The 26,915-nt window shown below is 50.2% G+C and overlaps 2 protein-coding genes across 7 annotated transcripts in view; one reads left to right on the forward strand and one right to left on the reverse strand.

The window, feature by feature from the left end:
- NOC2L (NOC2 like nucleolar associated transcriptional repressor) overlaps positions 1-21,899 on the reverse strand; it is an 87,415-nt gene extending 65,516 nt beyond the window's left edge. Inside the window, exons 1-10 of one of the 2 annotated variants that reach the window (XM_073317129.1) lie at positions 21,809-21,899; positions 19,983-20,162; positions 17,382-17,559; positions 16,243-16,350; positions 13,740-13,857; positions 12,535-12,625; positions 10,652-10,730; positions 4,333-4,443; positions 2,554-2,667; positions 1,893-2,081 (exon numbers count right to left, since the gene is read on the reverse strand). In XM_073317129.1, the coding sequence (XP_073173230.1) occupies positions 1,893-2,081; positions 2,554-2,667; positions 4,333-4,443; positions 10,652-10,730; positions 12,535-12,625; positions 13,740-13,857; positions 16,243-16,350; positions 17,382-17,559; positions 19,983-20,162; positions 21,809-21,828 (1,188 nt within the window). In that variant the 5' untranslated portion in view covers positions 21,829-21,899. Of the gene's footprint in view, positions 1-1,892; positions 2,082-2,553; positions 2,668-4,332; positions 4,444-10,651; positions 10,731-12,534; positions 12,626-13,739; positions 13,861-16,242; positions 16,351-17,381; positions 17,560-19,982; positions 20,163-21,808 lie in introns of both variants that reach the window. The other variant, XM_073317128.1, reaches the window with a different exon arrangement.
- Positions 21,900-23,813: 1,914 nt separating this feature from the next.
- The window catches only part of KLHL17 (kelch like family member 17), a 38,085-nt gene continuing 34,983 nt past the window's right edge, over positions 23,814-26,915 (forward strand). For 3 of the 5 annotated variants that reach the window (XM_073316565.1, XM_073316567.1, XM_073316566.1), the window contains exon 1: positions 24,646-25,178. The gene's annotated coding sequence lies outside the window, so the exon portion shown is untranslated. Of the gene's footprint in view, positions 23,953-24,644; positions 25,179-26,915 lie in introns of those variants that run through there. The other 2 variants (XM_073316568.1, XM_073316572.1) reach the window with 2 other exon arrangements.

Below are 26,915 nucleotides of genomic sequence, written 5' to 3' on the forward strand. Positions count from 1 at the left end.
AGCCCAACACCTTGTGGTAGGGCTTAGGTAAACATTCCCCCCTTCGGTCAGGTTGCACGCCCGTCCATGCGGCTCGGACCAGCTGATGGCTTCTGTAAGCACCCGGTGCTCATTTCACACTAATTGACTTGTTGTTGGGATTTGGGCATACTGGTCGTGCCGCTCTAATTTAATCTCTCCCTCCGCCCCCACTTTCAAACCCCTCCTGGGAAACCAACCAGATTTGGGGACTGTCTGGTCCAGGGCTGAAGGTGTAGGAAGCCAATACAATCCAATTATGGGCATATGCCCAGGCCCAGACTTTGCTTATCTCGGCTGGATTTATCCCTATGTCTGAGCATCTAGGAGATTTAAGTGGTAACCAATCCTGCAGTGCACAGGAGCAACCGAACCACTAATCCGCAAGGGTTTGTTTTCTCAAACCCGGGTAAAGACAGGATTAGCAATCTGACAGTGTAAACACGTCAGACTGGACAGGGCACAAATCAGGCCTGCTTCAGAGGGACTTAGCTGCTTGCCTCAATGAAATTACAGAAATGGCCTGGGCAGGTGACACAGGCTGATGGGGAGATGTACCAGGCAGACACCGCAGTTGGAAAGAGCCACAAATAAGGGGCGGTTTATAATCTTCTGTGCTCTGGGTTTTGCTAAGCAGCTGAAATGTTCATTTCACATACACGGCAAGGCGAAGGAAAGGAGATGCCCAGGGTGAGAGAGAGAGAACATCTGCCAGGATCTACATAGCTTTGGAAGAGAGAACTACCTTGCCAGTATTTGCTCTCCACCTCCTTGCTAAAAAACCCAAACAGCGACATAAATGAAAGCGTTTATCCTCCCATGAGCAGCTGGCAGAACTCTGGGCCCCTCTTTCCTTTGGCAGAGCAGCCACCTGCTGGCTCCTTAGCGCATCATGAAACAGGCTGGTCCCCTTCTGACTTGGCTGCCTGCTTCGTGAAACAAGTTCCTACCAAGCCCAATGCTATCAAAATCCCACCGGCACTAACTTCCCCTGAATTCTCCAAGGATGTCCCCCATATGCCAGCTGACTTTCCCACCATGTACTCCAGTGGGGTCCCTAACACGCACCAGTCAGTGCTCTCCCAGAGGTGCTAGAATAATTTGTATAGTGGGGGTGTTGAGAGCCATTGAATCAAACTGTAAATATTGTATATAATGGAGGCTCCAGAGAAAGGCATTTCCTGGGAGTGACACCAGAACATGAAGTACGAAATCATCCGCCCACGCCCCAAGGACTCTAAGCTTCCCCAATTCCGGTAGGGAGTCTCTGTCAGAGAGAGAATCCAGATCCAGTCTCTATTTACACAGTGCCGTTCAACCCCAAAGAGACTGAAGCACTTTGCAAAACACACACAGGCAAGTCACTTCTCCCACCACTGGATTGGCCCAGGCTAGGCAGGTGCACAACTCCCCAGCAGTTGGGAGTGGGGTGCACTGAGCGGGAAGAGGTAATTAGCCAAGGATGCTGGGGCAAACTCCTACTCATAGATCTTTAACCGTCTATGCTGAGCAGACTGACCCTGGTTTTAAAGGTCTCATCTACACAGCCTCCCACCCCCTTCCCAGCGCCGGGCCTGGAGCACAGCTTGCCTAAAGAGACGAGATGCCCTTGCTCAGAGTCCAGCTTAAGGGTCCAGGGTGAACAGGCATTTCAGCCGCGATGCTCCAACAGGGCAATGTGCTCCTCTCCTTGCCACGTCTCCCAAATGTAGTGACCAGCGGCATTGAAGCAGGGACCGGGATTTTTTTCCCCTGTCTCACCATGCACAAGGCCACACATCAATCTGAGTTAAAGCCGACGTTGTGGGTGCGTAACAGCAGCTTGCAAAGCTCCCCGCATGGGCTTGTTCACCGAGCTGGGGTTTGGAACCTACCTTCTTCTTCACAGTCATGGCGCTACGCAGATGAATGGCAAGCTGGCGAACGTAGATGAAGGCGTGCTGGTAGGACACCTGCGTGTCCAGGGCGTACATCTCCGTCAGGGTGCGCTGCATGAAGTTGATCATGGGGAGGACGTTGGGGGAGGTGAACCTGGAGTTCTTCACGTAGGAGATGTACATTTGCTGCAGGAAAAGGCAAGGCACGAACCAGGAGTCAGAATGAAAATCCAGGCAGGGAAGGAGCGCTCTCCAACAACCCTCAGCCAAAAACTCGCCACCACCTGGCTTCCAGCACATCCGTGCTCGGGACAGGGGCCAGCCTGAGTGCTGCCCACGCCCTAGGATCCTTGCATGCCGGTATGTCTACACGCCATCGGAGACAGAGCAGCAGCATAGCCCCAGCTCACAGAGGCAGATCACATGGCCTAGCAGACGGTGCACTGGGCTGGGACTCAGGAGACCTGGCTACTACTCTCAGCTCTGCCACTGGCCTGCTGGGTAATCTTGTGCAAGTCACTTTACCTCCCAGTGCCTCAGTTTCCCATTTGCAAAATGGAGATTATGCGTCTGGCCTCCTTTGCAAAGCACACTGAGATCTGCAGATGTTAACAGCTAGATATTACTGTTATATTATAAGAGCACACCCTGCCATTACCTTGAGCACGGGGTTCAGGTACAGCTCCTTTTTATGGCGGCAAATCTTGTTCAGTACCAGGAAGGCCAGCACTCTCACTGTTTCTTCGCCCGTGCTCCACAGACGGATGGCTTGCTAAAGAGGAAAGGAGGGAGAGAGGCTCGTGTGAGCAAAAGGACAGGGTCCCATCCCATCAACAGAGAGGCCAGAGCTTTCCCTGACCCTTCATTTCGGAGAGACATAGAGGAAGGGCAGGTTGTGCAGCCGTCAGGAGCTCAGCACTAACGGCCATCCCATGCCCACAGCCTGGCTGTGAGCCACCTCCACGTTACGCGCCAAGATCAACGCCCTCAAACACACCTGTCTGCTAACGTCAACAGGGGCTGCATGTGCTCAGCGCCCCTGAAAGTCAGGCCACTCAGATGTGGAGGCCAACACATGGACTTCGACGCCTAGATCTAGGCATCTACCTTTGAAGTTGAGTCAAACTTCCCCCCAGGCTTTTCCTGACCAAACTAGAAGCCTCTCTTCTAGCTACAGGCACCTCTGTGTCACACAACGCTCTGCCAACCCTGTGAAAAGGAGGTCATCTGCGTATCATGTCATTTTACACAGAGCACACCCAATACTCAAGGCCAGAGCCAACCTGACTGTGGTTCCTGGAAACCAAATGCTCTCCAAACACTTCTCAATCCCCACCCTGGCCTTAAAGAACAGACAGATGCCCAACACGCAATACAGAGGCTTACGAGCCAGGATTTTGCTGCACCACCTCAGATCACTGCCTTATCCAAGTCCAGTATTAAGATGCAGGATGTGGCTAAGAGAACTGGACCAGAACACAAGAGACCTGGACTCGATTCCTGCCTCTGCCACAGACTCCCTGTGGGATGTGGGGCAAGTCATTTACTCTTAGGACCTATGCTCCCCATCTGTCAAATGGAAATGATCTATTTAGTTTAGTTTGATTGCCAGCTCTTTGGGGCAGGGATTCTCTCTTACTAGGCATCCGGTAGAATGGGACAGTGATCATGGTTGAAACCTCGAGAACACACATTGTAAGTATCCCATCTCTCACAGCAGCTCAGAGAGGCAAAAATCCCCTGCAGAACCTGATAAATTGTGCAGAACAGAAAATTCCTCCCTGACAGTGCTAGTGAGAAGCCTCGAAACAAGTGATTTAAATTACCCTTATCTCAGCATGCAGCACCACAAACATCACCGGCCATACATGTCTCCAGCTCGGCTCGCCTTCTGCTCTGTCAGACCTCTCTGATTTAACGCTCCCGTTGCCCTCTTGCCCACACGCCACTCCTCCTCCCGCTCTGTCACCCACAACTGCTGAGCGTGTGAGAGAAAGTCACTGCACAAATATTCCACCCCCGAGCCTCCAGAGGAAAATGCTATCACACGTACACAGACACCCCACAGGGAGCAATTACTCTCCAGGCGATTAGGAAAACAGCTTCACTGTATCACCACCACATCTCTCCGGAACGGGTACCACTCCTGCACGACGCGCCATGGGGATTCACAGCCACGTGCAGGCGGATCCAAGCCCCCGCGCAGGCGGATCCAAGCCCCCGCTGAACTCGGCAGAAGGGTGACAGCTGGCACCTAACGACGATAAATGGAGGCCTGGGTGCTTAACGGAAGAACAGCCCAGGGAAACAAGGAACTGAACTCAGGGCCCCAGACACTGTTCTGGCAGGGTAACCAACCCCAAATATCCAATACCATGTGGGGTACACAGGGTCTCACTTCTCTCTAAATTAAAGTTTCCATTATTCTGTGCCTTACCTTGAGCAGCATGCGGCACTGCTTTGGGAACGACAAGAAATAAGGGACGATGGCGTTGACGTGGTGAAGGACAGCAGCTCCGACAGAAGCTTCCGTTAAACAAGACAGGAGCTACAAGGGGGAGGCAAAATGAGATTGTGGTCAGTCCCACAGATCCCACCCAACTTCTTCCGTTCCCACTAGCAGCAAACATTTCCTGGGTGCCAGGAGTGGTGCAGCCCAACCCGCACTCTGGGGTTCGGGCTACAAGAAGCCAAGCCAAAAGAACTTCGGAGCAAATCCAGGAGCAGGGCCAGCGCAGTGGTAAATTCGCTGCTTAGAGGGACCTGGCTACAACACGAGGCTGAGAACAGCCAACATGGCTCCTGGGCTGGCTGGGCTGTGGTGGTGACAGCAACCCAGTGATTTACAGGCTTTCCCCAGCAATCCTCTGGCAGAGAGCAGAGGCACCAGCAGGGGATCGAGGGGTTAACTCCCACTCCACAAAAGGGTTACTGAGTGGCTCTCTTACTGCGTGGCTGGTCCTTTAAGGGAACTTGAGCCTAGCCTGGCCACTGACTGATCAGCTACCTCCCAGCAGAGACTGGTTAAGGATTACAAAAGCCAAGAAGTGCTCGGCTGGGAAGGAAAGCGGCAAGAGGAACGTTGCTCCTCTGGCAGGCCCTGGAGCAGCAGGGAACCAGCCTCGGGGCCCCAGCAGAAGATCCCAGGTCAGGGGATGAGATGGTTTACAAGTGGGACTTATCCAGAACCATTTTATTGTGTCTGAAGGATAAACTGTGCCCTGAAGGAAAGGCCTGACAAGACTGTGGGCAAGGTGCCCCTCCTGAGCTGGGGAGACAGGCCAGCTCCTTACAGACTCCTTAACAGCTTCTAGGGTGAAGGGGGTAGAGAACAGACACACCACAGCTTAATATCTTTGGGAAGGGCAGGCTCAGCCCTCTCGGGGACAAAACCCAAGCTGAGGGGTGTTTATTTAGAGGGACATCGAGTTTACAAAAAGAAAAGGAGTACTTGTGGCACCTTAGAGACTAACCAATTTATTTGAGCATGAGCTTTCGTGAGCTACAGCTCACTTCATCAGATGTTTACCGTGGAAACTGCAGCAGACTTTATATACACACAGAAATCATGAAACAATACCTCCTCCCACCCCACTGTCCTGCTGGTAATAGCTTATCTAAAGTGATCAACAGGTGGGCCATTTCCAGCACAAATCCAGGTTTTCTCACCCTCCACCCCCCCACACAAATTCACTCTCCTGCTGGTGCTAGCCCATCCAAAGTGACAACTCTTTACATAATCAAGTCGGGCTATTTCCTGCATAGATCAAGGTTTTCTCACATCCCCCCCACCCCCATACACACACAAACTCACTCTCCTGCTGGTAATAGCTCATCTAAACTGACCATTCTCCAGGTTTAAATCCAAGTTAAACCAGAACATCTGGGGGGGGGGGGGGGGGTAGGAAAAAACAAGAGGAAACAGGCTACCTTGCATATTTCCAAAATACCTCTGAACAACATACTAATCCACAGAGGTCTCCCTGCCAACACTACAGAAAGAGGGATTCTAGATGGACTCCTCCTGAAGGTCGAAACAGCAGACTGGACTTCTACATAGAGTGCTTCCGCCGACGTGCACGGGCTGAAATTGTGGAAAAGCAGCATCACTTGCCCCATAACCTCAGCCATGCGGAACGCAATGCCATCCACAGCCTCAGAAACAACTCTGACATCATAATCAAAAAGGCTGACAAAGGAGGTGCTGTTGTCATCATGAATAGGTCGGAATATGAACAAGAGGCTGCTCGGCAGCTCTCCAACACGAGTTTCTACAAGCCATTACCCTATGATCCCACTGAGAGTTACCAAAAGCAACTACAGCATTTGCTCAAGATACTTCCTGAAAAAGCACAAGATCAAATCCGCACAGACACACCCCTGGAACCCCGACCTGGGATATTCTATCTACTACCCAAGATCCATAAACCTGGAAATCCTGGGCGCCCCATCATCTCAGGCATTGGCACCCTGACAGCAGGATTGTCTGGCTATGTAGACTCCCTCCTCAGGCCCTACGCTACCAGCACTCCCAGCTACCTTCGAGACACCACTGACTTCCTGAGGAAACTTCAATCCATCGGTGATCTTCCTGATAACACCATCCTGGCTACTATGGATGTAGAAGCCCTCTACACCAACATTCCACACAAAGATGGACTACAAGCCGTCAAGAACACTATCCCCGATAATGTCACGGCTAACCTGGTGGCTGAACTTTGTGACTTTGTCCTTACCCATAACTATTTCACATTTGGGGACAATGTATACCTTCAGATCAGCGGCACTGCTATGGGTACCCGCATGGCCCCACAGTATGCCAACATTTTTATGGCTGATTTAGAACAACGCTTCCTCAGCTCTCGTCCCCTAAAGCCCCTACTCTACTTGCGCTATATTGATGACATCTTCATCATCTGGACCCATGGAAAAGAAGCCCTTGAGGAATTCCACCATGATTTCAACAATTTCCATCCCACCACCAACCTCAGCCTGGTCCAGTCCACACAAGAGATCCACTTCCTGGACACTACAGTGCTAATAAACAATGGCCACATAAACACCACCCTATACCGTAAACCTACTGACCGCTATTCCTACCTGCATGCCTCCAGCTTTCACCCTGACCACACCACACGATCCATCGTCTACAGCCAAGCTCTGCGATACAACCGCATTTGCTCCAACCCCTCAGACAGAGACAAACACCTACAAGATCTCTGTCAAGCTTTCTTACAACTACAATACCCACCTGCAGAAGTAAAGAAACAGATTGATAGAGCCAGAAGAGTTCCCAGAAGTTACCTACTACAGGACAGGCCTAACAAAGAAAATAACAGAACGCCACTAGCCGTCACCTTCAGCCCCCAACTAAAACCCCTCCAACGCATTATTAAGGATCTACAACCTATCCTAAAGGATGACCCAACACTCTCACAAGTCTTGGGAGACAGGCCAGTCCTTGCCTACAGACAGCCCCGCAACCTGAAGCAAATACTCACCAACAACCACATACCACACAACAGAACCACTAACCCAGGAACTTATCCTTGCAACAAAGCCCGTTGCCAATTGTGCCCACATATCTATTCAGGGGACACCATCACAGGGCCTAATAACATCAGCCACACTATCAGAGGCTCGTTCACCTGCACATCCACCAATGTGATCTATGCCATCATGTGCCAGCAATGCCCCTCTGCCATGTACATTGGTCAAACTGGACAGTCTCTACGTAAAAGAATAAATGGACACAAATCAGATGTCAAGAATTATAACATTCATAAACCAGTCGGAGAACACTTCAATCTCTCTGGTCACGCAATCACAGACATGAAGGTCGCTATCTTAAAACAAAAAAACTTCAAATCCAGACTCCAGCGAGAAACTGCTGAATTGGAATTCATTTGCAAATTGGATACTATTAATTTAGGCTTAAATAGAGACTGGGAGTGACTAAGTCATTATGCAAGGTAGCCTGTTTCCTCTTGTTTTTTCCTACCCCCCCCCCCCCCAGATGTTCTGGTTTAACTTGGATTTAAACCTGGAGAATGGTCAGTTTAGATGAGCTATTACCAGCAGGAGAGTGAGTTTGTGTGTGTATGGGGGTGGGGGGGATGTGAGAAAACCTTGATCTATGCAGGAAATAGCCCGACTTGATTATGTAAAGAGTTGTCACTTTGGATGGGCTAGCACCAGCAGGAGAGTGAATTTGTGTGGGGGGGTGGAGGGTGAGAAAACCTGGATTTGTGCTGGAAATGGCCCACCTGTTGATCACTTTAGATAAGCTATTACCAGCAGGACAGTGGGGTGGGAGGAGGTATTGTTTCATGATTTCTGTGTGTATATAAAGTCTGCTGCAGTTTCCACGGTAAACATCTGATGAAGTGAGCTGTAGCTCACGAAAGCTCATGCTCAAATAAATTGGTTAGTCTCTAAGGTGCCACAAGTCCTCCTTTTCTTTTTGCGAATACAGACTAACACGGCTGTTCCTCTGAAACCTGTCATCGAGTTTACAGTCACTGCAGTGCTGAAAAGTGTTTTACCAGCTACTGTGCCAACTCACACTGCAAATCACCACAGCTGAAAGAGGAGGCAATTGGTCTCCTCTCTATCCCTTCCACTGCTCTCGTTTACGCAAGCCTAGATATCACGCTGTGGTTGCTGGCAGCTATAGCCTGCAAGCCTCTCGCACAGCCACAGGAGAGAGTAAAACGTATTTTTTAAAAACGGGAGCATGATTATAAAGCCAACATAACGTTGGTGCGAGGGGGTCTGCTCGATAGCAGGCAGAGAACTGGAAATACTTTTTAACTTGTCTAGATTTTGAGTTGACCACACAGAATCACAGAAGTGTAGGACTGGAAGGGACCTTGAGAGGTCATCTAGTTCAGTCCCCTGCACTCAAGGCAGAACTAGGGAATAGCTAGACCGGGGCGGGCAAACTTTTTGGCCTGAGGGCCACATCGGGGTGTGGAAATTGTATGGTGGGCCATGAATGCTCACGAAATTGGGTGTAGGGGTGCGGGCTCTGGCTGGGGGTGCGGGCTCTGCGTTGGGGCCAGAAATAAGGAGTTCAGGGTGCAAAAGGGGGCTTTGAGTTGGGGTGCAGGGAGGTGGGTGTAAGGGCTCTGGGGTACAAGAGGGGGCTCTGGGCTGGGATCGAGGGGTTCGGAGGGCGGATCAGGGCTGTGGCAGGGGACTGGAGCACAGGGTGGGGGGCTCAGGGGTGCAGGCTCTGGGCGGCACTTATCACAAGCAGCTCCCGGAAGCAAATCCCCCCTCTGGCTTTGAAGCACAGCCAGGCAGCTCTGTGCGCTACCCCGTCCGCAGGTGCCACCCCTGCAGCTCCCATTACCCGGGAACCACAGCCAATAGGAGCTGCGGGGGAAGCACCTGCGGATCGGGCAGCATGCAGATCCGCCTGTCCATACCTCCACGTACTACGTAGGAGCCAGAGGGAGGTCATGCCGGCTGCTTCCTGGGAGCTGCGCAAGCCTCTGACCCTGCTCCCCAGCGGGAGCACCGGAGCGGGGCAAACACCCAACCCCGCTCCCCGGCAGGAGCTGAGGGCCAGATTAAATGCTCGGACGGGCCGGATGTGGCCCCTGGGCTGTAGTTTGTCCACCCCTGAGCTAGACCATTCCCAACAGGTGTTTGTCTAACCTGTTCTTAAAACCCTCCAATGACGGAGATTCCACATCCTTCCTAGACAATTTGTTCCAGTGCTTAACTCCCTAATGTCCAACCTAAACTGCCCTTGCTGCAATTTAAGCCCATTGCTTCTTGTCCTATAAGCTTGAAACATCTTAATGATACATAATAATAATAATAATACCTAGCTTTTATCTAGAGCTTTTAATCGTTAGCTCTCTAAGGGAGGGAAGTATAATTATCCCCATTGGACAGATGCCTTTTCCTGTTCTATTGCAATCCTTAGTTACCTTGCTTGCTGTAAGCACTACCCCTCGAGGAAAAGGCTTTGCTGCTCAAGAATGCTTTTCTGCTGAATCATTTTGACGGCTTATGGCCTGGAAGGGTGTCAGCACTTTCACTTTGTTTACCTGCTCTCCCTTCCCCCAAGAGCCCCACCACTGCCTTGGAGAATGAACAATTTATGCTGTTTTCTTGTTTTTTGTTGTTTTTTAAGTCCAACTCTCCCTCATTTGGGGGTACACGATGAAACAGTCTGTTGGCTTCCCTAAGTCTTCCCCAAAAATCTTGATCTAGGAGGAATGGAACCCAGCTTTATAAACACACATTGACCCTCCCTGGAAAACTGGACACCAGCAACTTAGCACAGGTAGGATCTTCTAATAAAGTTGCAGCAGAATTATAGTTGGTGAGGTTGGGATATGGCGCCTGATAAACTCAACCTCATTGCAGGTTTCACTGCAGGAAAGGGAGCATCCATTATGAAGCAGGCCCAGGACCTGAAACGACTTTAACCTGATGAGATTTCAAGTTGAGCAGAAGGCAGGCGTGACCTTAAAACTGCAAGAATTGCCTCCCAGAAGGAAGCTAAGTTTGTGAAATCAGAGCAATTAATGCCACTAACACAGTCATCTGCTTTGTCAACTGGCTCGTTTGTGTTTAGGTGGCGAGGTGTCACCTTTAAAGGGACAGTTAGCTAGAAGCAAGCAGTGTATCTCCCTTGATCCTAGGCACATGATCCCAAAATATAAACCTGCTTCCCAACAGAAACCCAGCAGTGCCCAGGACAACAGCCTCCTAACAGACATACTGCAGGTCTTTACCTGGATGGTGCAGCTCAGGTACATCTTGACATCCAGCCTCAGCTTGCCCCAGAGTGGGCTGGTAGAGGGCAGCACCATCCTAGGAATGAACAGGGAGAGAACACAGGCTGAGTGGGAGTCGCGTATAGTTTAGAGCTAAAAGTGACAATGAATCATTACACTATGGAAACTCCCAGGAAACCAGCATCTTCCACATGGCAAGGAGAGGGGGGGCGTAAAAGCGTTACAATCTCATTATAAAAGGAGTAAGGCTTTGTCATCCAAAGGGTGCCCCAGGCCTGCACGACATTACTCCAGGGCACAAGGGGAAGCTCCCGCGCATCCCTCTCCATCTGGCTAACAGAACGGATGCTGAAATGGAGCGGGGGTGTCTGGCATTCAGCCCCATTTGCCTTCTGTTCAGGCATCCCGGGGCCATGGCTTAAAAATAGGACTGATTTCTATTGCAAGACGGCTGGAGTTACACGGATTATGACGTACAGTTATGAGTGGCCTAGCCGGCGTGAGAAAAAAAGCACCGATCTCACTTGTGCCACTCATGAGCTCACGCCCACATGGACTAACAACTGCAGGGCTGAGTGTTTGCCAGGCAAACCTATCATGGACTTCACACAGAGTTCGCATCAGTAAGGAGTGCAAGGAGGAAAGAGGGAACTGTTCTCTGCAATCAGCACTATATTGCTATTTCAGAGCAACAGCACAGGGAACGGAGACTTACGCTTTGCCACCAACGCCAACAGGAAATTCAGAGTTGACCTCAACCCCCATCCCATCCCTAACCAGGCTAAACAGGGACATTAACAATAGTAGCATTAAAACCTGCCTAGGATGCCTTTGCACTTTGCACACTTGCATGGCAGATAGAGTAATGCCTGTGTAAGTGCAACCACCTCTGGGGTGGAACACTCCTGCTACGTAACACTGCATAAGATTGTAGGGCAGAAAGAGAAGGAAACCGCAGCGAAGATTCTGGTAAATGAAGAACACAGATACCCTAGGTGGAACACGGCCAGGATAGAGGGACTAACACATCTTGCAGAGAGTGCTTGGGGATCTTTTAACAGGTGGTCAGAGCTTTACTTCCAGCACCACTGTAACACTGGTCCAGGGGGGACTCAGAGCTAAGAATGCTACCAGCAGCCCTGGATGACCCTTGGAGGTCACCCTTCCAAGTACAGCTCTAGCCGAACCCTGTTTACCATGGGTCAGTACGAGATCCCAGCCCAAGGCAGTTTGGCAGCCAACCAGAATTCCAGCAAACAAAACTGGGCCCATGAGTCAGAAATCCCCCCGTCTCTAATGAAGGCTCTAGTCAGCTCAGATGACAGCAGAGAGGAATGCAACACAGAGCTTCTGGACTGACGTCTGCATTTAGGAACAAGGGATTAATTGTACCCTCACTAGCCCAGCTGCGCATTGCTGTTCCCCATTCCATCCATGATCTAACGCAGACCAGGTCAAACCTAGAAGCTCTCAACCCACCAGAATCTGGCGCCTAGCACACCCACAGCAGTAAACATCGAAAGCAGTAGGGTGAATTGCTACCAAGTCACATCTCAAGGGCAAGCAGGTCAGTCACAAACCATTTTTCCCTTCACCCCAAATAAAATGCCACTTTCTTCAGAATTCCCCAGTGCAGGAGGAAAAGGTTCACGCTGGACACCTCCTGCACTGGGGAATTCAGAAGGATTGAGGCTCAAGGATAAGAAGCCCATAGGCAGGAACAAATGGTTTTTCCACTACACAGGAAGAGCTGCATCTCTGCCAATTCTTCCACCTGCAAGAGCTGCTTCTCTGTCAATTCTTCCACCAGCATGCCCAGGCCTCAGTGCTGGGAAAGGCCCAGACGACACTTATCTGCAATGCAATTGCCTGGAACTTACTTTGATTTGTCTTTCACCACCTTCACCTGAAGCAGTTTCTGCAGGCAGCCAAAGAGATCCCGAATGCAGAAGGACACCAGGGCATTAAATACTAAACCAAAAAAGAACATGTCAGTAAAATACTTATGACTGGTTTCCCATTCACTTCCCAGCCCCCTTGCTAACCTGAAACAGAACTGTCACCACTGAGCTCAGAACAGGACCTGGGGGTCTTTCACAGGTTTGCACAAATCAGTCTACTCTCTCTCTCCACCCACTCCCACTCAGGAATTCCTTCCTGAAGAGTAAGATTCCTTAGATTGTAAGCTCTTTGGACAAGGACCCCTTGCGCATGAGGTCCCTCTCTTCGCTCTGGGTTGGCACAGCATCTAACACACGGGGGCCCTGGTCATGATTGGAGCTGCTAGGTACTACAAAAAATAATAAGAGGCAAGAAACCAGGAATTACGTGTTTTGGTGGTGTTTTTTTAAAGCAATGTCATCAGATAGCACCTTGTTACTATGTCATTTACTGAATTAGAAAACGAAGGATTGTCTTGAAAGGAAGCCACATTGAGCGGCTGTAGTGTTCCACATGGGCACTACGGAGTGGAGAGAGAACACCCTCTATCGATTCTGAAATGCAGCAACGATCCAGGGCTGATTCTAAGCAGGGTGCACTAAGAAGCTTTTCCAGCACCCACATTTTTCAAAAAGTAGGCAGCAACTAAATTTCCGGGGGACAGATGCACGTGAGTTGGGACAATTCTTTCATACTTCAAATAAATAAAATTAATGCAGCGAGGAAAGAATCAGCAGTTGACGCTAAGTCACAATTTTAGGTGAGACATGGTCATCCCCATAACAGCAAATGGGGCTGTTAGATAAGGCTACTTTTGTCGACATCCCTCAGTGCTGTCTCAGGTCCGCCCGAACAATATTAGCTGAAATCCTGCTGCTTCAGGACCCCCTTCCAGAACGGGCACTATACAAGGTGGGGCTGTCCCCACGTAGAACCTTCGTCATCTGGAGGAGTTATGCTGTTAAACTGAAAGCCACAAGATATGCATGGAACTAGGATGAAGATCATTTTCATTTCCACTGATTTTATTTTCTCCTGATAGGCCTTGAATTGCCACACACCTTGTCCCCAGGCCCTTATTCCACACCACCTGCCCCCTATGAAATAAGTCTAGACAGCCTCTAGCTGGAACAAAAGCTCTCACCGGCACTGTCGGTGACTTTGAATTTGCTGGGGTCGGCCCCACCGTCATCTCCTTTGGTAGTTGCCACAGATGCTTTAAAGGCCTGAGTGATCTCATGGAAGAGCCTCGGTGTTAGTTGCTTCTGGGAGAGAGGAATAAAGAAACGTCAGCAATAAAGGGAAAGGAAAATGGAGGCAGCTATATTCCTTCATTAACAATCATCCCTCATTATGCGCTTTTCATCAATAGAGCTCAAAGTGCTTCACAGAAGCAGGAAAGAATGAGTATCCCGTTTATACAGCTGGGGAGACTGAGGCACGTTACAGTGTTCTAAACGCTATTAAAAAAATCTGCAGGACATGCAGGAGGCAGAGTGCTTCGGAGGAAACCTGGGGAGTGAAGACCAGATGTGCAACTTCACTCGCTTCCGTGACCTCATGTGAAACGCTGGAGTCGCGCTGGCCTCTTAACATAGCCTGCAAACTGAAGCTGAGACCCCCTGGTCAAGCCAGTAACCGTGCAGGGGCCAGTGTCACAGCTAAACAAGCCAGATGCCTCATCCACATGTTACATGGTTGGCAGAACCGTCTTGCTCAGCGTGCTCATTCTATCATGCTGTTCTGTGTACAGGTTTCTGGGTGAGAAGACGCTGCCGAGGTGGATGAGCACCAAATTTGCTCTCTCTCACACCTGATACACACAGCTTTGCCCTGGAGGTACACCCCGAACCACAGGAGACCATTAGCCTCTCCGAACATGGGCTCCAACAGCCCTTCAGCCACAGATTCTAAACCAGATGATCCAAAAACCATGTAGATCAGGACTCCAGATTTCTGGGGATTGCAGCCACAGCCTGGGGGAGGAAAACTATCAAGGGGGACCTTTATACTACACAGAAGACATTCAGAGTCAGAGAGAAGCCTGTCCCGAAAGCATACAATCAATGGGACCCTGTGGGTATGTCTACACACTAGAGCTGGGAGCGAGCCTCCCAGCCTGGAAACACAGACACACACTAGCTCAGCTTGAGCCAGCATACTAAATATAGCAGTGTGGACACAGCGACACAGGCAGCATGGGCTAGCCACCTGGGCACAGACCCAGGGGACTGGGCCGGCTGGCTCTCCGTCACATGCTGCAACCTCCACGCATTCAAGTCAAGTCACTCACGTACATCAGCGCATGTGGGATTGGGCCCTAAATTAAGAGGACTGTGACGGGGCAGCTGCTCCTCACTGGCTGACAAAGGGTTAATAGCAGCCCTTGGAGTGGCTGTGCAGAACCCAGCCAATCAGAGGAAGGGTTAGAAGCAGCCAATCAGGGCCAGGCTGGGCCCTATAAGAAGGGCCGCAGAGCAGAGAGGAGCTCAGACTCTCCCTGGAGCTTGAGGGAGAAGGACTGGCTGCCTTTAGAGAGGTGTGCCCGGGACACAGCAGTGCTGAGGAGGGTCAGGGGGGCAAGCGGAACTCCAGCCTGGCTGGCTCCCAGAGGGAGGCCTTGATACAGGGACCGAGTAGGTTCTGGGGCTACAGGGAAGTGGCCCAAGGAAAGCAGGTAGCTGCAGAGGGGAAGGCGATGCAGTGAGCGGCTGCCAGTTATAAGGTCCCTGGGTCAGGGCCCAGAGTAGCGGGCGGGCCTGGGCCCCCACATTTTGCCCCACTGGCCGCAGAAGGAAGTGGCCAGCCAAAGGACTGCAGTTCACCACACCGGCAAGAGGCCGGGCGAAGGACTGCCAGTTCCCCGGGAAGGGGGGAGACAACAGGCTGGGGCACAGATGGAGTGCCATGTGCTGAAGAGGACGCCATGGTCCGGGAGCGACGCAGGTCCCCACAGACAGCGGAGATGCTGGAGAAGCAGTAACAGAGAGTGAGACACCACAAGAGGAGGGTGCCCTGCTGATGGACACAGCTAATTCCCAGAGCAACCAGCAGGAGGTGCCACAGTGGTGAGCACAAACAACCCCTTACAAGGACAAACAGGAGACCATGCAGTGGTGTGATAGAAGGGAGCAAATAATACAATCAGGCAGTTACTTAGGGCTCGTCTACACACAATAATTGCCCTGCACTAACTATGCTATGCAATTAAAGCGGTACAACCTCCCTGTCTGCCCCATATTGGCATAAAGTTGCCTCAGATTTGTATAACTATTCCCTATGGGAAGAGGCATAAGCGATACTGGTCTAACTGCATCTGTAGGGAGGTTGTACCAGTTTTAACTATTTCAATAAAACAGGACATCGCTGTACTGTACAAAGACTGTGCGGAGAGCAGGCCTGAGAATAACATTTGTGCTTTTAACTAGCAGTGACAGGAACCAAACACAGACCAAGAGGCAGCAAGGCAAAGACATTTCACCCACTTTGCCCCCCAGCTGGCAGGCCCAGTGCCTGGGCCATCTCCCTGGTGCCTAGTGTCCATATGTTTTTAAAAAGCAAGGATCTCAGCATTGTGCTGTGGGGGAGGCCTTTCAATCGGGCCAAAACTCTCTCCCCACTTACAAAACAGTGGGCTCATCTCTCACCTCTGCAGCCTGTTTCCATTGTTCCACCATCTTCAAGGTCACGGTGATAAAGTCAGCTTTCTTCCGCTTGACCGTTTCCTCCTCCTCCTCCTCCTCGTCACTTGCTTCCTACAACGGCCAGAGACATTGACAGGGTGGCGCTGGGTTTGCAGATCAGTCTCCGTTTCCCCTGCCCACCACTGCCCCTTGAAAGGAAAATCAAATGGCTAGAGCGGCTGACAGGAGGTCAGGCCACGTCTACACTGTGGGCCTACTGTAGCTGTGACGCTGTAAGTCAGTAGCATAGGTGCAGACTGCAGTGACCAAAGGGGTGTGTCTGCCACTGTAGGAACTCTGCCTCTCCCAGGACCTAGATGCATCCACACCAGGCGTTAGGCATGAAAAATCCACACCCCCGCATGCGGTAGCTACGTCACCCTACATGAAGCGTAGCCCAGACCTTGGAGGCAGTGGATTCTCCTCCTGGCTCTGTCACTAGCAACACGTATGACTCAGAGGCAGTAAGAACAAAGCCCTCTACGACCGCAAACAGACGTCACCCCCAGAAAGAGCTCACAGCCTTACACAGGCACATGTGACATACAGGACAGCAGTTCAAATACCAGAGTGTGTGCAGAAATTTACAGCGCCTAGCACAGTGGGGTCCTGACCCACAATGAGGGCCCCTAAGATCTATGGAAATAAAATAATAAATAATAGGAAGAAGGGGGCCGTCTGGAGCGACTTGGAGGAGAGTAAGGGTGCTCTGCACGTGGGAGACTCTCCCAAGTGTGCGGGTGGGAAAGTGCAGAAAGCCCAGGGAATGTGGAAGAGGAGGACCATTGCCAGATGTCAGTGTCTCCATGTAGAACAATACCCTATCACCTCACAGGGATGCTGCAAGGCTCAGGGGCAGGTGATTGGCTGCTGGAAATACTAGATTATTGCACTATTATTATTTAAATCAACAACTGGTTTCCAGGCTACCAGCCCTAACTGCCTGCAGACCTTTGAGGAGACATTTCCCTACTGCTCTGTACCATCACACACCAGAAGCAAATTCAGCCGTTGCACTGAAACTCACAAGCAATGGTTATGCCATGAAGGTAACCTATTTTAAAGATGCCTAAGATACTCCTCCATCCTCCAGAACCCAGTACCTCGAGCGTTTCAGGCAGAGTGTGCAGCCCCTTCTCCTCCTCGTCAGAGTCGTCCGAGTCATCAAAGTTCAGCAGGGAGCGGTCATTTTCTTGCAAGAACTTGTAAAATTCAGGATCACGTTCCTTCAGCCGCGAGAGCTGGTCTTTGTGCTCAGTTGCCTTTCCTTTCTTCACGTTCCTGATGGAGGGGGATCAGAAGAATTAAGACCTGGTTATTTATTCAGAGCAGAAAGTACGTTAGGAATTGTACAAGCAAACCAATCTAAGCTGTTCAAAAAAGCCCAGACTCTAAAATGCATATGCTTAAATGCTGTCCTAAATAAGGCTGGCTTTCCTGAATCAGGGCCACGGTGCACAGGATTCTGGGAATCTTTCACTGCTTGCTTTGGGAGAAAACCCCTTTGAGTTGGTAAAATAAGTTTTCATTCACATCTTTTGCTGACATCCTTTGTTCAGAAAGGTCCTTCTAAATTCCACAGGAAAGCAAAAAAAAAAAAAAAAGCTGTCCTTGGAATCTGCAAGGGAACACATCACTTTGGAAACTTGGCAAAGACAGGCCAGAAGATCATATCACCTTATAATACAAACCAGGTGCAACACTCTGTACCTCGGGGGAATACCATACACCCCCCCCCCAGGTTCATCTTTATAAAATGATTGTGTGGTATCCAATGCAAAGTTTGTCATGTTGGGCGTCTTCGGAAGGCTCGTGATGCACTGAGCATGGTTGTTATAGTGATGTTATAGTAATTGTTACAGGTTATAATTTCATGTATATAGTTATGAGGCTGAAAACGTATCCTCATGACTTAAACAAGCACAGGCAAAAAACTCTCCAAGAACAGAGAGGCAGTTCACACCTCATCAGGTATGGGACAAACCCAGCCCAGCCTCACAGGAACAAAGGATACTGGGCTAGGCAGCAACAAAAGAATCTGTTAGACTCTCCAGGGAGTCACCCCCTTCCTTTGGTCAATTTGGAACTGTGATGAAGTAAAGCTCATCTGAAGGGGGGGGGGGAGGGGAGGGTGGAGACGGGACAAAGCCAAGAGGGAAAAAAGGACATGATAAAAGGGAGACACATTTGCCCTGCGCTCTCTCTCTCCCACCTCCATCTACAGACACCACAGCAAGCGACCAGAGTGCTGATCAAAGGGGAGAGCCTGGCTGAAGAGCAACCAGCCAGCCTGTGGTGAGAAGCATGTAAGTTTGTAGAGACATGGAAAGTGTTAAGATCACTTAGAATGTGTTTTGCTTTTATTTCATTTGACCAAATCTGACTTCTTGTGCTTTGACTTATAACCACTTAAAATCTATCTTTATAGTTAATAAATCTGTTTGTTTGTTCTACCAGAAGCAGTGCGTTTGGTTTGAAGTGTGTCAGAGACTTTCCTTGGGATAACAAGCCTGGTGCATATCAATTTCTTTGTTAAATTGACAAATTCATATAAGCTTGCAGCGTCCAGCGGGTATAACTGGACACTGCAAGGTGGAGGTTCCTAGGGTTGTGTCTGGGACCAGAGATATTGGCTGGTGTCATTCGGTTGCACAATCCAAGGAGCAGCTTACATGCCAGAGGCTGTGCGTGACCAGCCCAGGAGTGGGGGTTCTCACAGCAGAGCAGGGTAAGGCTGGCTCTCAGAGTCAAGGATTGGAGTGACCTAGCAGATCACCTGTCCGGATAGCACCAGAGGGGAAAAACGTTTTTTGTAAAGTTGTCTTGGGGAAAACAAATTGTGAAATGTTGACATTTAAAAACCACTTCAACCAATAAATTCCAGCAACTTTTCAGTGAAAAATTAGTACGACAATCTGATCTTAGCTAGCTCTATTTCTACAACACCCTAACATTCTGCTAACGGAGAGGCAACGTTCTAGGGTGCCAGTGAGAACAGCCAAAAGTTCACACCAGATTTTCCAACCAAGTTTAAAGGCCCATTAATTCTACACATAGCACCAAGCCTGGGGGCCCAGCAACAACAGTTGCTCCCTAATCCAGTTTGGATTTGTACCATAAACAGGACTTTACTGTGTCCCTCAGCCAAGCTACAGTCCTGGGACATGTAGCCAATTAGGGGATATGCTTAAAACATGGCTAGATCCTGTCCACATTTATAGCTAGAACAAACCAATTTAGGAAAATCAGTTCAGGGGTCAAGCATGTTGTAACTGAGCCCCTGGATTCTATTACTGTTGTAGTGTAGACGGACGCAAAGAACAGTGCTTTAGAAGGGATTAAATAAAGCTCTGTGTAAATTGGAGCAAAGGGTTTCGGGGCTGAGTGCTTTCGGCTTTGCCACTGGTCTGCTGGGTGACCCTGGGCAAGTCACACCTCTCTGTGCCTCAATTTGCCCACCCGTACGATAGGGATAATGCTACTGGCCTCTTCTGTAAATCACTTTGAGATCGACAGATGAAAAGAGCTATATAAGAGCTAGGGATTATTGTTTTCATTTTGTGGACAAAGCACCAGTATCTCAGGCTTTATTAAGATGATGTGCTTAGAACTGAAACACTTTTTAAGGTGGGTCAGTGGAGTGGAAGAATCTATACCTTCAAGGACTGTTCACACTTCCCCAATCAACAAGCAGCCACACTTACTTTTCTGCAGTTTTAACTTTGAGTGGCTCCTTCTTCTTTCCTCCTGCCAGGCCATTCTGGCTTTGTTTCCGATTAGCAGGCTCTTCCACGAGCTCTGAGGTCTCCTCTTCTGAGTCACCATCAACTTCTGACTCAAATCCGGAAGTTAAAAATTCATCAACGCTCAGCTCTGCCAGTTTTCTAATTCCAGAGGGAGAAGAGAAACAAGGTAGGAAGAGGGAGGAAGGGGAGAGGATTAAGGGTTTTAAATCAAGCTGATTTTGACGCTCATATCATACAGCACTCCTGCCCATCCCCGACTCCCACCCCGCAACCAAAAAAGAATACGTACTCAGCATGATACAAAGTATTTACCAGAGAAAAACAGCCATCTCGATAGTTAATGTAAGATTTCAGTATCCCAAATTTTACTCATGAAGTGGGTCCACAGGCTTCACCTGGCCTATTCATAAGGGATGCAAAATATCTGACCCAAGAAAAGGTATGGTCCTTTTAGTCTAGGAGATGCGTGTTTCTGATCAGTAGCAGAGCCAACATTCCCAATAAACCACCTTTTGTTGAAACTACAGTATAGTAATAACTTCTGACTTTACCTGATCCAGTAGGTACAAGGTTACACACAAAACACAGTGCTTTACACCCCAGAAATCATTTAGAAAGTGCAGGAAGCTCTTACAACACCAAAGACCACCCGCTTTGTTTTGTAGCTCACCAAAAGCTATTTAATTTAAAGGCTTCCCACGTTTTATTTCAACCAGGAAGAGGAATTACAAGATGAACAGCCTGTTGACTTAATAACTAGTTTATAATCACACACTTTAACAAAAGTTAACGGCACAAGTCTCTTTTGCAGCCCGTGCCGTTTTGCATAACACGCAGAAATACTATCACTTGTTAAGGATGAGAAGGGATCAATATCTTTCTAATCACTGCTCACTTTTCAGGGGCCATCACCTTAAGAAATTCCGGTTTGAAGAGAGGCGATTGGATACAAATTTAAAGCTTCCAACCACTGTGTTTGTACAGTTCGTGGCCCTGATCTGTGACTGGTGCCTCAGGGCCCTATCACAATTGATGATAAATGATGCCAGTATGCAATATTCATAAGAGGTGCCCCCAGCTCCAAGCTCTCAGTGACCCCGGCCCAGAAGCAAATAAAGCCTGCTATAAGCATGGCTCCTTTCACCCCAAACACCTTCCTCGCTGCTACACAAAACTCAGCTGGATCCGGCTCAGACCACCCACAAACTGCAGGGATGGTCCCCATCCAACTCCGAGTTTTGCAGTTAGGCCCTTAGGGGGCTTCATCCGGCCCCCCAGCTCTGGACACCCCTTCCCTGGCCCAGAGCCTGGCTAGGAACTATAAATGCAATGATCGCTCTCCCCCGCCCCCAACACAGCCCCTTTCCCATACACCTAAGGGGGCAGCCGGGGGGGGGGGTTCCCTTGGGGGGGAGCTTTTCCCTTGTGGGCCACCCCTCCCCAGAGGGGAGTCCCTGGCTGGTGCATGGTGCAGACTCCTTTGGGGTTAGAGCAGCTGGAGAGAACCCCCCCGCCCCCGCCAGTGGGGGTGCTAGCCCATGGGGGGGGGCTAAGGAGGAATATTTTGGAAGCCCCCCCAACACATACTAATAATTAATCCCCCGCCCCACCAGCTGCTCGGGGCCCTAAACAACCGCTTGGCTCATGCCTAGCGCCGGCTCTGAGCCGCCCCCCCCGGCCCCGTGCAGCGGAGGCGGCGCAAGCGGCAGCGCACGTGCCAGCGACCCCTGGGCCCCGGGCCTCCAGCCGCGAGCCCAGCGGGCCCGCCCGCGCGCCGCGCTCACCTCCTGCCGCCAGCCGCCATGGCGCCGCAACGTGCCTCTCCCACAATGCAGCGGCCGAGGGGGAGGCCGGGAGGGTGGATTCCTTGGTTCACGAAGGTGGGGGTGCAGAATCGCCACGCGGGAGGGCGCATGACAACAGCTGCCTCCGCAGGCTCAGCTGATTACGATCTAGGAGGGGGAGCTCGCTCTCGGTTAAAGGACCTGCGCTGAGTCAAGAGGAACAGCAGAAGGACCATACTGGGTCAGATCCGTGCTCCATCTAGCCCAGTGTCCTGTCTTCTGACAGCGGCCGGGGACAGATGCTTTAGAGAGAATGAACAGAACAGGGAATTTTTCCAGTGACCCATTCTCTGCTCTCCAGTCCCAGCTTCTGGCAGCCAGCCAGGCCAGGCCTACACTAGGAAATTAAGTCAGTAGAACTGTGTCGCTCAGGCGTGTGAAAAATCCACACCACTGAGCTCTGCAGGTGAGTTGACCCGAGTGTAGACAGCACTATGTCCACGGGAGGGCTTCTCCCGATAAGTCTCTCATGGAGGTGGAGTATTTTAAGTGTAGACCTGTCCTCAGAGACTTAGGGACACCCAGAGCATGGGGTTGCCTCCCTGACCATCTCGGCTAATAGCCGTTGATGGACCTCTCTACCACAGAACAAGCACTGGTTGAAACTGGAGATAGGCTTGCTTTTTGAGCTCTGAGTCTCTCTACTGATATAGAGACCGAGATTTCAAACACCAACCCTTGAAGCACATTCCTTTTTAAAGACATCAGGTGATAGCGCTCTAGGCTGGATTTGCATAAGTGACTAGTGATCTAGGGTGTATAGGTGCCCAGTCTGAAACTCCTCCAAAGGGCCTGGTTTTCAGCACTTTCTGAAAACCAAGCCCCTTTAAAGTGCCTCAAGTTGGGCACCCAAGTAACAAATTACTTTGGCAATGTTGACTTGAATCTTTACAGAACTCTCTCTATGATATCTCTGAGTATCAATCGCGATATCTATGCTACATAGGTTCTTACATACTGAGCTACTGTCCCTCGCGTGTGGTTCCTTCTCTCTCTTACCCCCTACCTAGGAGGAGAACAGTGTTCAGTGGAGTGTTTTGTTTTGGTAGAAAGGTGGGTTTTTAAAAAGTGCTCAGAGCAAACATGTTTCAAGATTGAATGTGTATAATTTAATACCAAAATATTCTCTATCTCACATTTTCTACAACACATATAGTTTAATATTTAACCCATGTTCTTGACTATTAAAATGTCTCTCTCATACCTATTTTATAATGCTAACATCTATTTCTCTCTGTATTTACAGACACACACACACATAAAGAGCGGTTTTAGAGTAGCAGCCGTGTTAGTCTGTATTCGCAAAAAGAAAAGGAGGACTTGTGGCACCTTAGAGGCTAACCAATTTTATTAGTCTCTAAGGTGCCATAAGTCCTCCTTTTCTTTTTACACATAAAGATTGCAATACTGCAAAAACTTACTCAAATGAATCCCTTTAGGCAGCTATGCATGTAAGTCTGTTGGATTCAACGGGGCTCTGCAGGAATCCATCCTCTTTGGGGCCTTACAGAAAACTGCATTCCTGCGGAGGAAGGTTCCAATGATTTTGGATCAATTTTACGGGTTTTTCTTAAAGTACTTCCCTCCTTGTGAAGGGGGTTGTGGTGTGTCTGTGGCAATGGGACACTTTCAAATCTCACCCCTTTGTTAAAAGAACCTCTCTCATCCAACCTGTTCCCAGCTTGCCAGTCCTGATACTAATTATTGTAGAGGATTTTTTTTTTTAAAGAACGTGCCACTTTTCTATTAGGATTTTTAGTACCGTTGACCAGCGTCTCCAACCCAGCAATGAAAGGGAAGGTCTAGAGCCAGACCGCACAGCCCTACTAAATACCACAGGTTGCAATTCAGGAGCAGGCGGCGACTTTACACGGAAAGAGCTGTTATAGCTCCAGACACAGATTAGAAAGGTGCACTGGGGAGAAAAGGAAGCCCCTCTGTGACACGCTCAGAGGGGAGGGCGAAGGGGGGATTTGAACCCACGAACTGAGTGCAACTATGGCTGAGCTGAGCCAGTAGGATACCGTCCTGTCTGACCAAGCCAGCGCTAGCTCCTAGCCCCCCCCCCCCCAAGTTTCACTTGGGTGAGTGTGCTCTGGGAAAGGGTCTTTGTTATTTTTTGCACGGAGGGGGAGAGAGGCATTGGGGAGCGCAGCACTGAACAATGGGGAGGGAGATTGAAGGTGGACTCACTGCAGAGTCCTTGCTGCGGTCTTCTGTCTCCATCATGCATGCAGCCGGTGTCCTGCGATTAACTCCTTTTGCAGGCTGATGCGGTACAGTGCAATGCACCCCCCCGTCTGCTCTGGTTCCCCTCCCTCCCAGGCCCCCATTATCTTGCCTTGCCTTGCAACAGAGCCGGACCATAAATCACTTTTGCAGCCCTTTGTTTCTCTGCTGCTGGAGCAGCTGCGGTTGCGGGATAGGCAAGGGCTGGTGGGGAGCCCGCAAGGCTGAGCTCTGGTTGGGCGAGGCGGCCGGACAGACAGACAGACAGCCCCTGATTTCTTGCTAATGTGCCTGTTCTCGAACGTACGTCTCTGCTGCATTTAAACCCGTGCGGCTTGGCGGGGTTATTTCGGGTGACTTCCCTTCGGAGAGCTGCAGCTTTCAGACCCGGCGCGATTCAAAGAGGGGCTCACCGGCTTTTAAGGCCTGTGTATATTAAATATATTGCATGTTTGCAAAAGGCTTTCGGGGTGGCCGTGGGGGAGGGGGGAGCCGTGGGGAGGGGTCAAGTGCAGTTTAAAATCCCCCTGTCCCCGCACGACTCCAGGTGCAGTGGCTAAAAGCCTGCAGTACTGCGCCCTGCATCCAGGAGACCGGCTTTTTAAGGCGGAATTCCCATGACTAGAGGCCGCTTCCGCCTCTTCCCCGTCCCCCCCCCAGTCCCCGTGGGGTGGGTCAGGGCAGGCTGACAGCTGCCCCCGGCAGTACAGAACCCGCATCACGACTTTTGCTGGGCCAGTGGTTTTGAAAGAGCGGGCAAACGTGTCGTGCTGGGGAAGACTGGGGAAGGAGGCGGAGCGGCCTTAAAAGTCTTGCCTGCACCTGGTTGGTTTACATTTGCGTCAATTTCAGCCCTGTAGAATTTGGGGGGCTCAGGACAAAGGAATCGGGAGCTGGCGGCCCTCGGACCATCGGAAACCTGCTGCCTCCCATTGCCCAGCGTGGAGCGAGGGGGGGGGGGCTGCTGGGTGGTCCTGAAGAATCAGCAGCGGGGGACAGCGCGCAAACACGCACCCAGCATCTTCCGAGGAGATCCGGGCGCTGGAGATTAGCGATGAGCCATCTCCCTGCACCTCGATCTGTAAGTATGACCGAGCAAGGAGAGTCGATGCGGGAGGGAACGGGGAATGCAAAGGAAAAGGACCCAAAGCATCTTCTCCCCCTACCAGGCTTTTCTGCCCCTCATATTCTGTTAGTAACAAGAGTTGGGTTTTGTTTTGTTTTTTTTGAAGGGGGCATAGAGAGTCGCAATTTCTCCTTGAGAAGTTGTGCCCTGTCTTACGACTGTCATCAATCCCCGTTGCAAAAATAAGCTGTGTGCCAAGTGGGATTTGGTGGGTTTGTTTGTTTGTTTTTGTTTTTTGCTGAATTGTAGAAGTGGGAAGCGCTCCTTCCCATAGCAGGGCAGAAATTAGGGCCATATATAGCTTCTGATGAACCAGGCACTTTCTCCTGGCTAGCAGGAGAGGCTCTAGTGAATTTGCTGTGTGTGGGTGTGTGTGTGATGTCCCTCTCAAACGATTGTTTTTTACCCTAGGGCTGATAGAGCAAAACCATGTATGTTCCGCACCATAAAGCTAGTGAATTTCTTTGCAAGTTGATAGAGGGTTGGGATTACACACGGAGTGCCCTGAGGTAACATGATGCCTTTTGTCCAGTGAAATGTTGTAAGGACACATGCAAAATTAAGTTCTCATTAAACCTGCCTTTTGTGTCTCTTACTTATTACCAACCGGACCCTAACACTTAGGCTTTGGGGTTTAAAATCCATTTTATTCCCCTGTGTATAGCTGATCTAAGCAAGTTATTTTAAAAAGTCCTGGGTTTTAAATAGCTGATCTGCTTTAGCAGTCTCTGGTTGCTGTCTGTCAGGATCGCAGTGCCTTTTTCTATGCTGCTACAGTTAAGCATCTCAGTCCTAAATAGGACTTTATTTTCCATCATTTTTAGAGAACTCATTAAAAAAATACTCTGAGCTGAAGCCTCATGAGATTCGGAGGCTCAGAGGGGAAGTTTTCAGCCTTCTAGGTGTTCTTACAATTCCATTCATATCAACCCTGCAATGGGAGAGATGAAATCTGAGCACCCTGTTAGTCTTGATATTCCCCACCCTGCCATGCAGCTGAAACAGCAAAGGTAGGAGTACTGCTACAGGGAGACCCTTCAAGCCCGCTCAGTTGCACCAAAGTGGGTTTCCCTGCCCCCCTGCTGTGGCTGCCTTTGAGGGGGAGAGAGCCTCCCGCTGTCACTGTAGTAGCTGTGACATCTAGACTGGCCGAACCAGTCCCAAGTAGGGGTGGTCTGATCCATCCAGACTGCCTCAGCTCGGTAACTGAGTAGAGCATCCCCTCCCTGAGGAGCTGTCGGCTTTCAGATAAGGTCGGTGGGACCCAGGCTGTTCCTGAGGGGACTGGAGGGAAGAAATGCACGATATCTGCTGGATGGCCTTGCCCACCAAGGTGTGGGGTTGACAGAAGTTATGGCGGTCAGCCACTTGCAAAATAGACCTGTGTCCTTTCTGGCAGGTTAAGGCCAGTGCAGAACCTGTGGGGCCCACTTTGATCATTCATGCCTCTCCAATGAGAAATAATCTGCCAGCCGCCCTTGAGTGGCGGTTAGAGCCTTCCACAAGAAACCATCTCCGGGCATCAACAGTTGCTGCCGGGCAAAGATACAGTTGTGGCTGAATTGCTCCACTTGGATTTCGTGGGTTGCCTGGGATCTCTGCCCGTCTGGCTATGGAATGGAGACGATGGATGTTGGTGGGTGGCATTCCCTTCTAGCCATGGACACAGCTAAAAAGTCCACATTGATTTGA

This window comes from Lepidochelys kempii, chromosome 18 (genome assembly GCF_965140265.1).
Source record: "Lepidochelys kempii isolate rLepKem1 chromosome 18, rLepKem1.hap2, whole genome shotgun sequence".
In the NCBI taxonomy this organism is placed as follows: Eukaryota; Metazoa; Chordata; order Testudines; family Cheloniidae; genus Lepidochelys; species Lepidochelys kempii.